This window comes from Oryza brachyantha, chromosome 1 (genome assembly GCF_000231095.2).
Source record: "Oryza brachyantha chromosome 1, ObraRS2, whole genome shotgun sequence".
Lineage (NCBI taxonomy): Eukaryota > Viridiplantae > Streptophyta > Magnoliopsida > Poales > Poaceae > Oryza > Oryza brachyantha.
In genome coordinates, this window is record NC_023163.2 from 20,592,379 (window position 1) to 20,606,611 (window position 14,233).

At 44.6% G+C, this 14,233-nt stretch overlaps 2 protein-coding genes and 1 non-coding gene across 3 annotated transcripts; 1 reads left to right on the forward strand and 2 right to left on the reverse strand.

Moving 5' to 3' along the window:
- The first annotated feature begins 1,170 nt into the window (after positions 1–1,170).
- Positions 1,171–5,029, forward strand: LOC102716557 (protein DEHYDRATION-INDUCED 19 homolog 3). Its single transcript, XM_015843845.2, has 5 exons — positions 1,171–1,603; positions 1,705–1,901; positions 3,035–3,112; positions 3,232–3,512; positions 4,568–5,029. The coding sequence occupies exons 1-5, from the start codon at positions 1,528–1,530 to the stop codon at positions 4,680–4,682; spliced, it is 747 nt and encodes a 248-aa protein (XP_015699331.2). The 5' UTR covers positions 1,171–1,527; the 3' UTR covers positions 4,683–5,029.
- A 1,164-nt stretch (positions 5,030–6,193) lies between these two features.
- On the reverse strand, positions 6,194–13,432 carry LOC102716834 (callose synthase 12-like). Its single transcript, XM_015843657.2, has 3 exons — positions 7,874–13,432; positions 6,695–6,763; positions 6,194–6,610 (listed from the first exon to the last, which is right to left on the reverse strand). Exon 1 carries the CDS (start codon positions 13,182–13,184, stop codon positions 7,875–7,877), a length of 5,310 nt encoding a protein of 1,769 aa, XP_015699143.2. The 5' UTR covers positions 13,185–13,432; the 3' UTR covers positions 6,194–6,610; positions 6,695–6,763; position 7,874.
- On the reverse strand, positions 10,188–10,267 carry LOC121053334. Its single transcript, XR_005811017.1, has one exon. It is a non-coding gene; the product is annotated as a small nucleolar RNA J33 (small nucleolar RNA).
- Positions 13,433–14,233: the final 801 nt, after the last annotated feature.

Here is a 14,233-nt window from a genome sequence, read left to right on the forward strand (position 1 = left end):
CATAAGATGGACTCTGTGACTCTGGAATTGTAGTGTGGCATTGTCCTATAGGAGAAATAATTTTTAAGCAAATCTTTTAAATCTACCTCATAAAAGGTATACATGTAAACGTTAGGCGGTGTTTAGATTGAGAAATTTTTTTGAAAAAGTGTCACGTTAAATGTTTGACCGGATGTCGGAAGGGATTTTCGGACACGAATGAAAAAAATGAATTTCACGGCTAGCCTAGAAACCGCGAGATGAATCTTTTGAGCATAATTAATCCATCATTAACACATGTTGGTTACTGTAGCACTTATGATTAATCATGGACTAATTAGGCTCAAAAGATTCGTCTCAAGATTTCTTCCATAACTGTGCAATTAGTTTTTTGGTTCATCTATATTTAATGCTTTATTTAGGTGTCCAAAAATTTAATGTGATGTTTTTGGAAAAAAAAATTAGGAACTAAGCTAAGCCAGGCCTTAGTACCAACTTGGAGATGGATAACCGGGAGCGACACCATTCGTAGTACTACTGGCCAAGCAGCTCACTCGATTGTTGGCTCTCTCTCGAAGCAACAACAAATTAACAAATCTCAGCGGTTAGGACGCCGCCGCTACGAAACGGCCTTCCAGAAACCGCGTTACGGCGACGCGAGCGACGAGCAGCAGCAGGTGGACTACCGAGAGGACGACGCAACCGCAGAAAAGCGCGCGTTTGCAGCATCTCCCCCTGGATTCTCCCGTGCGCCGCGGGGGCCCGCTCCCCCCTACCCCTTCTCCGTGCCGAGCCGTTCCCCGTTTCCACCAAAAAAAAAGAGAAAAAAATCACCTCCCCCGCGGCTCCACCTCACCCCGCAACCGCAAGCGATCCCCCTTCCCCCGAAGGCCCGAACCGAAACCAACCACGCACGCACGGCCGCGCCCGCGCGCGCCTCCCCCACCCCCACACGCGGTTTCCCGCGGGACGCATCGCCTCCCTGCGAGACAAACACGCGGTTGGTTCGCGCGGCCCCAGCCGATCACCGGGTCCCGCGCGCGCTCGTGCCCCACCCGTCATTGGCGTGCGCGTTTGGTGGTGCCACGCCCGGCGCTGACTCGGACGGTGACCGGTGGAGGGAGCCAAAAGGGAAAAAGGAAAATCCCACGGCGCGCACCGCACCGTCTCCACTCACCCGCTTCCTCCTCCTCGCCTTTCCGATAAGAAGCTTCGCCGTCTCCTCCTCCTCCTCCTCCTCCTCCTCTTTCCCTTCCTCCCGCCGCGCCATCAAAAATCGCCACAAGGCTTAGGGGTAACAGCCAGAGAGGCTTGTGGGACAGGACCGTTTCGGAGAGAATCGGGAGGGGATTTCCCGGGGCGAGAGAATCCGATTCAAGCTCGTCTCGGCGATCGGGCGAAGCTCGAGCTGGGCGGGAGACGGGCTCGGAGCACAGAGCGTGGGTAGGTTGGTAGCGGGGGCTGAAGAGTGAAAGGAGCTGAGAGGAGTCTAGGCCTTAGCCCGAACAGGGGGGGGGGGGGGGACGGTTGCTGTACCAGCTGGAAACCATGGACTCGGAGCACTGGATCTCGAGCCTCGCCGCCGCCAAGCGGTTCTACGCGGCGCAGCTCGGCCACGTAGACGGTGCGGCCATCTAAACTTGCCCTCCCCTTTTGATCGTCGTCTTTCTTTGGTTGGCCTTTACTGTTGCTGATTTGTTGCTTCCCTTGCTCGATTGGGCGCAGACATGGCGGGGATTGGAATGGAGGAGGTGGAGATGGAGCTGGAGGATGACGGTGTGGGAATGGAGCTGGAGCTGGAGATGCAGCTGGAGGAGGCGACGTGGCCGGACGTGGCTTGTCCGTACTGCTACGAGGACCACGACATCGCATCCCTCTGCGCCCACCTCGAGGAGGACCACCCCTACGAGCCCCACACCGCGGTGAGCTCCTCGCCGCCATGCCCTACGCCGCAGGGATCTTTTCTTGATGCACAGAGTCTGGCAAAGCTGCTCCCTTTTCTTCGATTAGAGCCTTAGGCAACGCTGTTGCTTTTAGGGGTTGACTTGGCGAATGAACTTATTATTTGGGATACTTGTGGTAGCAATGTTGCGGGGACTCTTTCTGAAACAGCGAAAATCCTGAGATGATAGTATTATGTAAAGCTCTTCTAGCCTTGAGTTCTCGCCTATCCATAACTTGGCTAGTTGCAATAGTTAGTGAGCAAAGAGGAAGTGATGATAATGGATTCATAACTTGACTAAAAACATGAGCGCTTCGGACTGGGAAATGGTGAATTTGTGAATCATAGGAAAGTAGGGTGGTCTTGTAGATTTAAAGACAGATAATTCTAAATTTCTAGTAAGAACTGTAGATTATGCTTGAGGTATAGTCAACTGCCAGCTTGGCTCACTTCCATAGTTGAGAGCTCTAGCTTGTGTGTTCTGCTTGAAGGCCTATTTCTGTCAACAAGATGGCTAATTTCCTTTTTATTAGAGTACCAAAACAGTACTTCGATCATCCAATTGAGTGACCCTTACCCTTGGTGAACAGTTGCTCTGTTGTCATAAGCTAAATGGTACTGAATAAGAGAAGCAATCATCTGTTATTCATCTAACTTCAGTAACATGAGTTAATTTTATGATGGCACACTGGCACAAAATAACCTAGAAAATCAAAGATAAATAATGATTTCACTGTCTTGGAGGTAAATTTTAGATGATACACTTATCTGTTGTATTGGATCCTTTTTATTTTAAGACTTGTGCTCAGTATATTCAAGTGAAAGAGAGGTGTTTCAGAGTAATATATATATCATGAAGATATTACAGCCTCATTCGAAGTCCATGATGTTAGTTGTGGACATCATGGTTGCTAAAAGAACCATTTGTGTGCTTATTTGATTATCTCGCTAAGTTTAGTATCAAATCAGCACTTTGTGTTCGATTATCTCACTAAGTTTAGTATCAAATCAGCACTTTGTGTTCAAAATTAAATCAGTACATTATGTTCATATGATGTACATATAATATGTGTATTGTGTTCTCCTGGTTAATTTTTTTCACTCTCCTTTCAGCCTTGTCCTATCTGCTTCGAAAAGATTGCAAGAGATATGTTAAATCATATCACTGTGCAACATGGCTACTTATTCAAGGTTATTTCTCCTTCCATCCATCATCAATTCTATGAGCATGCTAACTCTACCTATTGATAAATTGCCTAATTATTTAGGAATGTTCTGATTCCTTTTTCAAAATTATTTGGGGTGTACAGAGTGGCCGCAGGACGCAGAGATTTGTTATTCCTGAGAGCCAAGCACTTTCTTTACTAAGCCGAGATCTGCGGGATGCTCAATTACAGGCACTTCTGGGAGGTGGTCATTGTCATAGAAGAAGCAACACTACTGCCACAAACATTTCTTCTGATCCTCTGCTTTCATCGTTTGGCCTGGGCTTCTCAACGTTGAATCCAGAGGAACTATCAAAAGCACCAGTTCCTATTCCAGATGATACATCAATTCGTAAGGATACTCCTGCTCAGCCATGGGAATCAAGGTATATACAACCCTGCTCAGCAAAAGCACATTAATGGCCTGTTATTGTACCCACCTACTATCCCACTACAAACAGTTTAACTTCAATAACCATCCTAGTTTTATTTTCTTGCAAGCCTAGTCACACTACTATAAGCCTATTAATCCCCTTGTCCTTCTATGCTCTATGAATTATTTTTCAATTGTCACATTCACAAACTGTTTACACCCTCAATGCCACCTTCTACTCTGACAGGTCTTGTGAGGTGGTGTTTAGATTGAGAAAATTTTTGGAAGAAGTGTTACGTCAAATGTTTGACCGGATGTCGGAAGGGGTTTTCGGACATGAATGAAAAAACGAATTTCACGGCTAGCTTAGAAACCGCGAGACGAATCTTTTGAGCCTAATTAAGCTGTCATTAGCACATATTGGTTACTGTAGCACTTATGGCTAATCATGGCCTAATTAGGCTCAAAAGATTCGTCTTAAGATTTCTTCCGTAACTGTGCAATTAGTTTTTTGGTTCATCTATATTTAATGCTTTATTTAGATGTCCAAAAATTCGATGTGATGTTTTTGAAAAAAAAATTTGGAAACTAAACAAGGCCTGAATGTTGTTACATGTCATAAAGATTATGCAACCATCAGATAAACAGCTTGGTCCTAGTGATTTTTCTGACAATTTTTTAATTAGCTACAAACTTTTCCATTTGATGAAAGCAATCCATATCTCAGAATTGTTAAGTAACTCAAGATTGAAAATATTTGGTGTGCTCTAAGATTGTCAGTTTGTCACCCTCATTTTTTCGCTTTTGTTTATGCTAATAAGCCAAAATTTAAATTTTTCTGGAGTTGATTTTGGTGTTTTTCATTATAGTTTATTTTCCCAGCTTTGCTTTTAAATTGCTAAAAACACGTATATAAAAGTTTTATTTACAAATTATTTTTTAGGCAATATGTTAAGTAGAGCATTCAGATCTATTCATGTCTCGGTTGGTGTGTTTTCAAACCAGTAGCTTTTGAACTCCTTAGGAGATATAGAAATGTGATATCTATTTCTTTCTTTTCCATGGCAGTATTGACTCATCGCTCACAAGCGAGGAAAGGGAACAAAAGCGGAAACAAGCGACTGACAGAGCAACCTTTGTGCAAGGCCTGATGCTCTCCACTTTATTTGGAGACTGTGCTTAAATAGCCCTAGTTTTTCTTTCTAGATGCATGTTTCCTCTCGCTGGTTTGCATAAAAGCGCAGTGCTCCACCGGAATTGGTGACCCTGACTTCGTCGACAGGGAGATGGATGTGCTTCTGGTGCCCCATTGTTCTTTCGCTTCAGTAAAGCGCGAAGATGATTTGGGCATGATACACACCTTAATTTATGTCAGCTGCCATGTACCGTTGTTTTTTCAATCAATTAACGGCAGCCACACTTGACTGTAACTCTCTGTTGTACCTTTTCATACCATCTAGGAACATTGGTTTGTACAAGCATAAAATCTGTTACATGTACAATGCAAAGGAAAATTCAGAAGCATCTTTTTTTTTGTTGGGTAGAAGCATCATTTCTCGATGCAAATAAGCAAAATTGCAGGCCCTGGCACACCATTAGCATCCGCAATTCGGCAGATACAAATGGGGGCACACAAAAGCTGTTGTGCTTGGAGTCCCCTTTCTTGGGAAATTTAACTTTACATTCTTTTCATGATCTTCCGCTGCTAACCTGCTATTCTGCAAGAGCGGTATTCTTTGTGTGGACGACGGCTGCACGACGGCTGCAGCGGAATTCCACGCTGACTGAAACGGGTCGGCATGCATTGACTGAAACGTGGATGGTTAAGGCAGCATGTCGTGCGCAGATCATATCTCGAGCATTTTTAGAATTGTAGTTAGTACAAAAGATATAGTACTGCTATCTTCATCTTAAAATATACTAAAATATAAATATTTTTGGATTATTTAGCTGAATTAAGATTGAGATTAGAAATAAAAAATAAATCCTAAAATATACTAAAATATAAATATTTTTAGATTATTTAGGTGAATTAAGATTGAGATTAGAAATAAGAAATAAATGAATGTGGAAGGGTAAGCGAGGATAAAATAAAGGGATTTATGAATGAGAGAGAGCCGATGGAACAAGTAAACCATAAATATCTTTTGAAATAGATGAGTTTAATAGAGGGAGTACTTTATAGAGTACTAAAGTCCATAGTTATCTGCATCTTAGGCACTAGAGGTAAAATTCCACTATATAACCTATGGAGTGCGAATGCCGGTAGCCTGGCACCCGTATCATGTCTCAAGACTTTTGCTCCGTGGGCGCCCTCAGGTTCCACATTTCTAATGTATAAAATTCAGAAATCGCTGGATTGCTGGGTTAGTGGATAGCTAATGATGTTGATGGGCAGAAGGAAATTATAGCCTCCTTTTGTTGCAGCTACATATAGCCTTAATCAGTACAAAATTAAAAATAGCACGAAATTTTTAAAAAAATCGCTCTGGTGGTGAAAAGAATGTCTTAACAGTCTCATGGTTGAAAAACGACGGCGAAAGGCAAGCATGAGAAGAGGAAACGACGACACAGCACACCTGCGTATGCATAATCGTGAAGAGGAGCTGGACAGCAAGCACTCGGCATAGCCAACATGTAAGCAACAGTGAGAATAAAACACTACTTGACCTGAGAAATATAAAGCAAGTAGGATTCAGCGAAGCTGCGATGCTCGAACGAGCCAGCAGATAGCATTTCCAGTGGCAATTGGAGTATAGAATTACTCTCACCACAATGATGTCAATGAAGGTGTATGTGCAGTAAGCGCAAACGGTACTAATGAACTTTACAACAAAAGGGCAGCTACCTCAAGAGATCTAGGCACGGGATAGACAGGTGCATTCACGATAAAGTTTGTACAGCTCTGTTTCGCTACAAAAAGTCTAATAAGCTACCGAGTCTCCAACCATGAATATAAACCAAATTGATATCCCATTCGATCGACTGTATGATCTCTACCACAGAAGAAATCCATGTGTAAATCAACTCAAGAAGAATCAAGATAAAGAGTCGCCTGTACAGGGTACTAGCATCCATCTAATCTAATAAACCGGGAAAGCCTTTATGAACCTGCAGAGCAATCTCAATTTTAGTTTTAAGTTTAAACAACAGTAAGTAAAAACTATTTGACCATGAGCAATCTATGTACCATACCTGGAGGACTGCGATCTTATAAAACACCATGAGGGCAGGTCACTTTCAGAAAAAGGAAGATGGATCCAGCTGAAAGAAAAAAGAGATGCAAATGTTCATGATCTGATGCTAGGGGACATATATATAACTTGAAATGTAGCAAAAGGACAGCACCTGATTAGACTTAACGTGACAGTTCATGGTAGAAGAAGTAAAATAAGAATAGGCATATTCTATCACAATATGTGATATAAGTACTGACATCATGATCCAGTTATAGATACAAGAAAATATATCCCAAAATGAGTATCATATCCTCCAGGCATTTCATTGCCTGCACCTTAACTCCATTTATCAAATACTCCCTCCACTCTATATTATACATTTTTTTAACCTTGCATAGATTCATCCATAAATCAATGTAATTGTTTTATATATGTGTCCAAATTTATTAGCATTCATATGAGCATATGAACCTAGACAAGGTCAAAAAGTCTTACACCCCCGTCTTTTCGTTTCTACTTGCTAATAAGCTAAATTTTAAATTTTTCAACCTTAAATTTGAAGTTAAATTTGGGGGTTTTTCACCAAAGTTTCTTTTCCAGCCTTGCTTTTAGATCACTAAGAATACATATATAAAAGTTTTATTCATAAAGTATTTTTTGTTTGCATGTCGTTTGACTTTTTCCATAAAAAAGTCAAACATTCACCGCCTTATAATATAGAATGAATGGAGTATATTACAGGTTGAGTGCCCAAAAACTTAGACCATTCAACTTTCTTATTTTAGAGACAACATAAAAAAACAGTTTGTAACAATAACCTAGCATAATATGTGCAACATTTGTGTTGATTTGGCAGTGGTACCACAAACGTATGAAAACAAATTAACAGAACTACATACTCACACACAAGTTAAAATCACCTAATAACCCTATTAACTTATACTGCTACATGTTAGATCTTAGGTGTGCAATTCAATCAAATGTTAAGACAAGTAACAGGCCTATTACAGAATTACTGAGATCGTAATAACCAATTGATCGAAAATAAAGGGACGAGCCTTAAGAAGTACTCAGTGGTTATCGATCATTTTCACAGGCATTACATGATCTAAACTTAGGGGTGGATTATATAGCATTTAGATTTATTTTTTTTTGTGTATACAACAAGACACAAGAAAAATACCACATATCATACCTCAAACTCCATGTGATTTTTTACCAGTAATGATTTGGGAAATATGAAGTCCCCTACTGAAGGCTTCATTAAATAGGATCCTTGTTTGCATCTCCTGGAGTCCAGGCAACCATGACAACACAGCTACAGGTGCCATAACAATTACTCCAAACATTATATCATACAGACGTGCCAAAGCAACTACACTTCTCCAGACCATCTCAGACCTCCTCAGATAAGGCTTGAACACCAGAGCAATAGATATGATTCCCCAGCCAGTCGGAAGAAAAGCCAAAAGGCTGGTAAAAGCATCAATGAATTGGAACTGTGTGAATTCTAACAACAGAACAATAGCAGCCACCATAGCACCAACAATAATAGCCTGGACAAGCCGATAACGTATGTGCTTCTTTGCTGAATATTTGTCACGAAAGTAAGCAACTGTCACAAGAGCCACAAAAGCCAGCAGTATGCATGCCCAGGAAAGAAGGTAGACAAGGATGCTTTTACTTGTACCAGCAATGTGTAGTCGATAAACAATTGCATATTGAAAGAAGAAAAACCGAAGGTCTAATATGATTTCCAATATGCTTCCAAACAGACCAGTTGTCCGAAGATGATCAGTTTCCTCTTCCCACCACTTCTCCCAGCTTTGATCAGACTTCACTGATATTCCACCTCGGAACCAAATCCAGTTTAGGAAATCCTCAAAATCATTAAAATTCTTCAGCCAATCCAAACCTGAAGGATTAAAAATGAATGGAGCAAGAATCCAGGAAAGCACTAGAAACCAACTGGAAATTGTCAGCAGTATATACACTAATGTGTTCCCAGAGCTGCCACCATAAGAAGCATAAAGAGTCAATATCACACCAAGCTCTATTGCTTTGATGAAGTGGCTACGAGCATAAAGCCTATAGTTCTCAGCAAACTTCTTGTGCAACACAACAAAACCACGGCCAGTGGCTCGATATTTTGCACCTCCATGAAGAATTGTCCGGCCATAGTAATGTGTCTTTGTTCCCATTGAGAAGGTGTAGAAAACAGATGCAAACTGCAATTGCATTTTTATGAAATCCCAAACTGCAGTGAGGAACCCGTGCTCAAGTGAGTTTTCAATAATCATGGGCAGTGCCGTGAAGATGCCTAGCTGTATGACAAACTGCTGATTAAGGACAGCTCCTAGCGCTGCATTATTGGTAGAGTTAGTATTACTGCTGATGAAAGCCTCAAGGCCACTCAGTGCAAGATAAAAGCGTCCCCATACAAATGCATAGACTGTTAGCACAACCATCATTGTGTTGAAATAAAACCCAATAGTTGTATAAAAGAAAGAGAGCATCCTAAAGAAATCCAATCTGTGCCCCAGTCTGTAAACATCTCGGCTCAAAGTTTGCTCTCCATTGCCACTAGCAACTTTGGCTTCAAACATTGAAACCTGATTGAGCCCCACATCCCTTCCTTTACCAACCTGGATGTATTCATGGTGTGTAACATTACCCCCTCGGAGGGTACAATTGAAACCAGCAAATATATCCTCACTGATGTTTATAACTCTTGATGCTTTACTGATACCACCTCGTCCCAAGAACCAAAGACGATCAAACACATCTGGATGACCATAATGCATTCGAACCTTCAGTGGATCTGCCAGAACCCTCTGCCCCAGAGTAACAAAACTTGTTTCTTGGGCAGACATGAACCAAGCAAGAGAAGACACAGAACCGGTGAAAACATGTTCCCGAACCCCAAGGATTTTTGGCTTGCGAATTCCATAATGGCGATTGAACTCCTCTAAAAGATTTCTCATCTTGAGAGCTTCTTCAAAATAGTTGTCTTGGTTCATGTCAATGGTTTGGACAGCATCACCCCTTGTGAAGATGAGTGCATGATTCTGGTTCTCTGGTTTGCCTTCACCAAGCTTCAGTGGTCCAGGCAACTTAACACGATAAATCTCAACCTCCCGCTGCATTTGCTGATCATATTTCACAAGGACAGAGAAATATTCTGTTTCACCACCATTGGAGTACTTTTCATCAACATAAGCAACACGTAGTGCTTCATAATTCTTCATTAGCTCCAAAATCTCAAAAGCATGAGGGTCATTCTTAGCTTTCTGCTGACCATAAATCTGGCATGCAACGACATACGTGTACTTCATAAGGACAGTTCCATACTCGCTGCCTTTAAATAAGGTGCTTACACTACTGCTTGCTCTGCTCAATGCATGTGACGAAGATGTCCTGCTGTAATATCCTGACCCATCAGAACCCACTTCCCGCCTCGAGGATCCTATCCTTGATGAACCCATTGTAGCAAGCTCCCGGGAGCCAGTCCGCAAGTCATGTTCAGATGCAGAATCAAGAAAAGTCAGCATCTTGAGAGCTTCATAGTAGTACATCATTCCCCTCACAGTACGTGATAGTGTCTGACCCCTGTATGAGACCCAGTGCCGGAGATCTCTTAACCTTTGCTTCTCACTGTACAGCTCCTTAATATTAGACATCCCTTCACGCTTCATACGTTCTACAAAAAACTCCCATTCATCTGGATAGATTTGCTGCAGATAGTACAAGATTGAGATGCCATCTTCGTTCTCCTTATAGAGCTGGTCCTTGCTGTACAACACCTCTTCATTGTAGTATGGCGTCAAGACGCTGAAGGCCATCATCTTCTCCACCTGGGTGGCCCGTGGTATGTTCATGAATAACGAATTACTGAAGAAAGCAATCCTCCGACGAGCTTCAAGGTTCTTTGGGACATTGATCATAGAGTCCCTTGAGGTCAGGATTGTATGCATGCGACGTACTTGCTTATAGAAGGTAGAGTTCTTCTCTTCATCAGGCAGCACAATAGTGTCCACAAAGAGAAGACGTGTCGGCCTTGACTGTGCTAAACCTTCATTCCTAAGTTGTTCCATGCTCCTTTTCTCAGCCTGGAAGTCACGAAGCACAACATCATAGAGAGTCTGCAGAGCATTGACAATCTTGGTAATGTCCTTCTCAGGCTTCAGAAGTAAGCTCAATAGAGTAACAAGCTTTGCATGCACGTTTGGCAGCACAGACATCTTATACTCCACAGTAAACTTCTCGATGCTCATGGATTCATCAAACTCACGGAACAATTGTGTCACAATGCCATGATCCTCAGTGCCATCCTTGATGATCTTAAGTAGCAAGTACTTTGCACTATCATATGCCTCAATCACTGCACATCTACGATAATCATTCTTGCAGATCTTCCTCCAAAGCCTACGGTCAGGTCCTTGAACCTCCTTTGCCTGACCAAGTGCAAGAGATAGCTCATTACAGAGCAAGAAACATGGCCAGCGGATTACACGCACATTCCACAACTCAGGAGGTAGCTCAAGAAGCTCAACTTCACGATCACCAACAATGTCTTCCTCCCGGAATTTTGTTATTATCTCATTCCAAACAAGAGCGAACCTCCGTGCCTCCACCTGATTTGACTCGATCTTCCGGAACGATCGACTAAAGCCATAACGTAGCTGTAGCCTCTGCCAAAAATTTCGAAGCCTGTTGGGCAAGAAACTGCGTTCATTCACCTGCTGTTCCTCTGGCATAATGTTGAATGACATAGCACTTGCAAAGAACTGGAACCGAAGGCGCAGCTGTTTCATGTCCCTGATCTCCCCCAGGTGTGCAAATAGCCCCACAAATGCACCTGTTAAAGAAGAGAAGATAGCGTACCAAATCTGGATATCCATGAGGTAGATCAACACCACAGGAAGCCACAATACAAACACCGCAAATCGATTGCTCTTGCCAAAGAACTCATGCCAAGCATAATCAATATTTTTCAGCTTATATATTTCCTGTGTTGGTTTCACAAGAGGCCTGATCTGGAGAAAATAGCTGAACGCAAACTTTACAGCAAGCAGAAGCACCCAGAAGACAGAATACTTGACATTATCAAAAGTGCCCTCACGCAAGCCACGGCCAACAAAGCTTCGGCTCTGAAACCACCATGTGAGAGCATAACAGATCTTCCAGTTGGTCTTCTCCAATGCATTCCGAATCCATGGCACAATAAATAGCACGATTGCAAGGACCTCTGGGATCATAAACACTGCTGCTGCATACAGGTACCTCTTGATCTGTGTATTGTCGTTCCTGTCGTTCCTGTGGTTCCAGGCTTCCTTGTACAAGATAGCAAACGCTACGACCCAGCCAGCTGCCACAGTGGCCTTGAGCACCATGCGCACAGCAAGCATGCGACCGTCCCTGAAAGCACGCCGGAACTGTGTACCGATGTCCAGTAGCGCCTGAAGGAAGCGGAGCGCGGCCCAGGTTATAAAAATGGTGAGCACACGCACCTGCGTGTTCCGATTGCCCAGACTCTTCCACGGCAATCCCTCACTCTCCCACGCCACGATGGCTGCAGCCTGCAGGTAGAGCACCAGCATCACCCACAGCCTGTCGAAGCTCCGGTAAATGTTCCAGAACGAGCGGACCTCGACAAAGCCCGTCTTCCGCACGCGGCTGCGGTCAGGAGGCGTGCGGAAGAACTGCTTCGACTGCTCCATGGGCCAGCCGAGGCGGTCGAACACGTCGCGGCGCCAGAAGTACTCGTTGATATCGTCGTAGTTCCGCCAGGCGCTATGGGGTGCGGTGCCGTTTCGGCTGAACTCGACCTCATCGCGGATGACGCCGTAGATGGGCATGACGACGCGGGTGAGGAACGCGTTCTCGCCGTGCACTGCGGGGTTAGCAGGGCGGCCCGTGGAGGTGTCGATGTAGCCCTCGAGGATGCGGTGCAGCTCCAGCGCCATGTGGTGGTAGATGTAGCAGAGGCACTCCGGGACGAAGCGCAGGTTCGCGGCCTCGCCCCATACGAGGAGGTGGAGTCCCGCGAAGAGCAGATCGGCGCGCGGGTCGCCGTCGGGGACGTACACGTTGGGGCGGCGGCCGAGGAAGCCGCACCACGAGGTGTAGTTGCGCAGGAGCTTCCTGCGGAGGGTGCGCGCGATGCGGGGCTCGAGCGTGTCGGAGAAGTCGGCGGAGGAGAGCCGCATCTGCGCGTTGGCCAGGAGGAGCACCAGGTGCTCCCGCTGGTTCCTCACGTTGTCGCGCTGGAACCCGAAGAAGGCGCCGAGCCAGTCCATCAGGTCCTGGTCCGCGCGCCACACCGAGTAGGGCGGCGGGCGCAGGCCCCCCACCGCCCGGAGCGCCGCCGCCGCCGCCCTCACCTCCGGGAACCGCAGCGACGGGTGCTCCGCGAGGAGGTCGTGGATGGGGATGATGTTGTACGGCTCCGCCGCCGGGGAGGCGGCCCCGCCGCCGCGCCGCTGGGAGCCCCGCGGCGTCGTCATAGTGGCATTTGTGTTTTAGGGCTAGATCTGGGGCGGCCGCTCGGCGCGGACTAGCAGCGCGGGGGACGGGGACGGGACGGAGGAAGATGAGCTGGGTTTTGGCCTTCCGTGACTGGTTTGAAAATTGAATTCTCTCAGCCGGTGTGGTGTGGGGGTGTGGGGGAGAGGAGATGGAGCGGAAGCCGGAGGCGGAGGCGGAGGCGGAGGAACCAACCCAGACTGATGGATGGACGAGTGAGAAACAGAGGCCGAGCACGACGGACGCGTGCGCCTGCGTGCCGTGGGGTGGGAAATGCAAAATTGCCGCCGGGTCCGTCCAACTCCTTCAAGCGGGAAGTGGGAAAAATGTAAGTAGGGTAAAAAGGATCTTCTTAATGCGCCGGTTCAGTTTTTTATTCGTGGTTTATAATGGTTTAATTAATGGATTGCACGTTTATCTTTTACCGTTTATTATATATAGGCGGTGATGATTATTTTCTGAGGAAAAGAGGAGGACATAAGAAGGATCAGTACGCCTCTTGGGCATCATTAGTGGGTTGATCAAGATGGCTAGCAGTGAATGCGCCATTAAATCATCTTTGCCATCGGTCAATATATAATGGTTCATTAAGGAAAAGCAGGTCTTTAAATTAAGACGGTCATCGAACAACCATTGGCTATAATTGTTGATAAGTTTCTAGTTTATCCCCTATGTTTATAAAAATATAATGTGTATTAGTTTTTTTACACTGTCTTGAACCCTAATCCAAACCCTAACTCATAGGTCGTCGACCGGATTTAGGGTATTTGGTATTATCACGATGGATAAGACAATGGGCTCGTCATTACCATGGTCAGTGAGGCCTCATCACGTCCCTCTCTACTCTCTCTTTTCTACTATTTTCACCTATGGTTACATATGAACGAGTTTACAGCATTCTAGTTTAAAACAGTATGATTTCTATGAGGTATCAAATATGATACCTTATTAGTATTAGATATGATGTTACACTAGTATCGGCTAATACTGGTGTGTTACTCGCTGATACTTAATTAGTACCAACTGATAC

Excerpts from the sequence above, each read along its gene's own strand:
- LOC102716834 (XM_015843657.2), bottom strand. The coding sequence starts at position 13,184 with ATGACGACGCCGCGGGGCTCCCAGCGGCGCGGCGGCGGGGCCGCCTCC.
- LOC102716557 (XM_015843845.2), top strand. The coding sequence starts at position 1,528 with ATGGACTCGGAGCACTGGATCTCGAGCCTCGCCGCCGCCAAGCGGTTC. Across the intron at positions 1,902-3,034 it reads CCTACGAGCCCCACACCGCG|CCTTGTCCTATCTGCTTCGA; the intron begins GTGAGCTCCTCG and ends CTCTCCTTTCAG. Across the intron at positions 3,113-3,231 it reads AACATGGCTACTTATTCAAG|AGTGGCCGCAGGACGCAGAG; the intron begins GTTATTTCTCCT and ends TGGGGTGTACAG.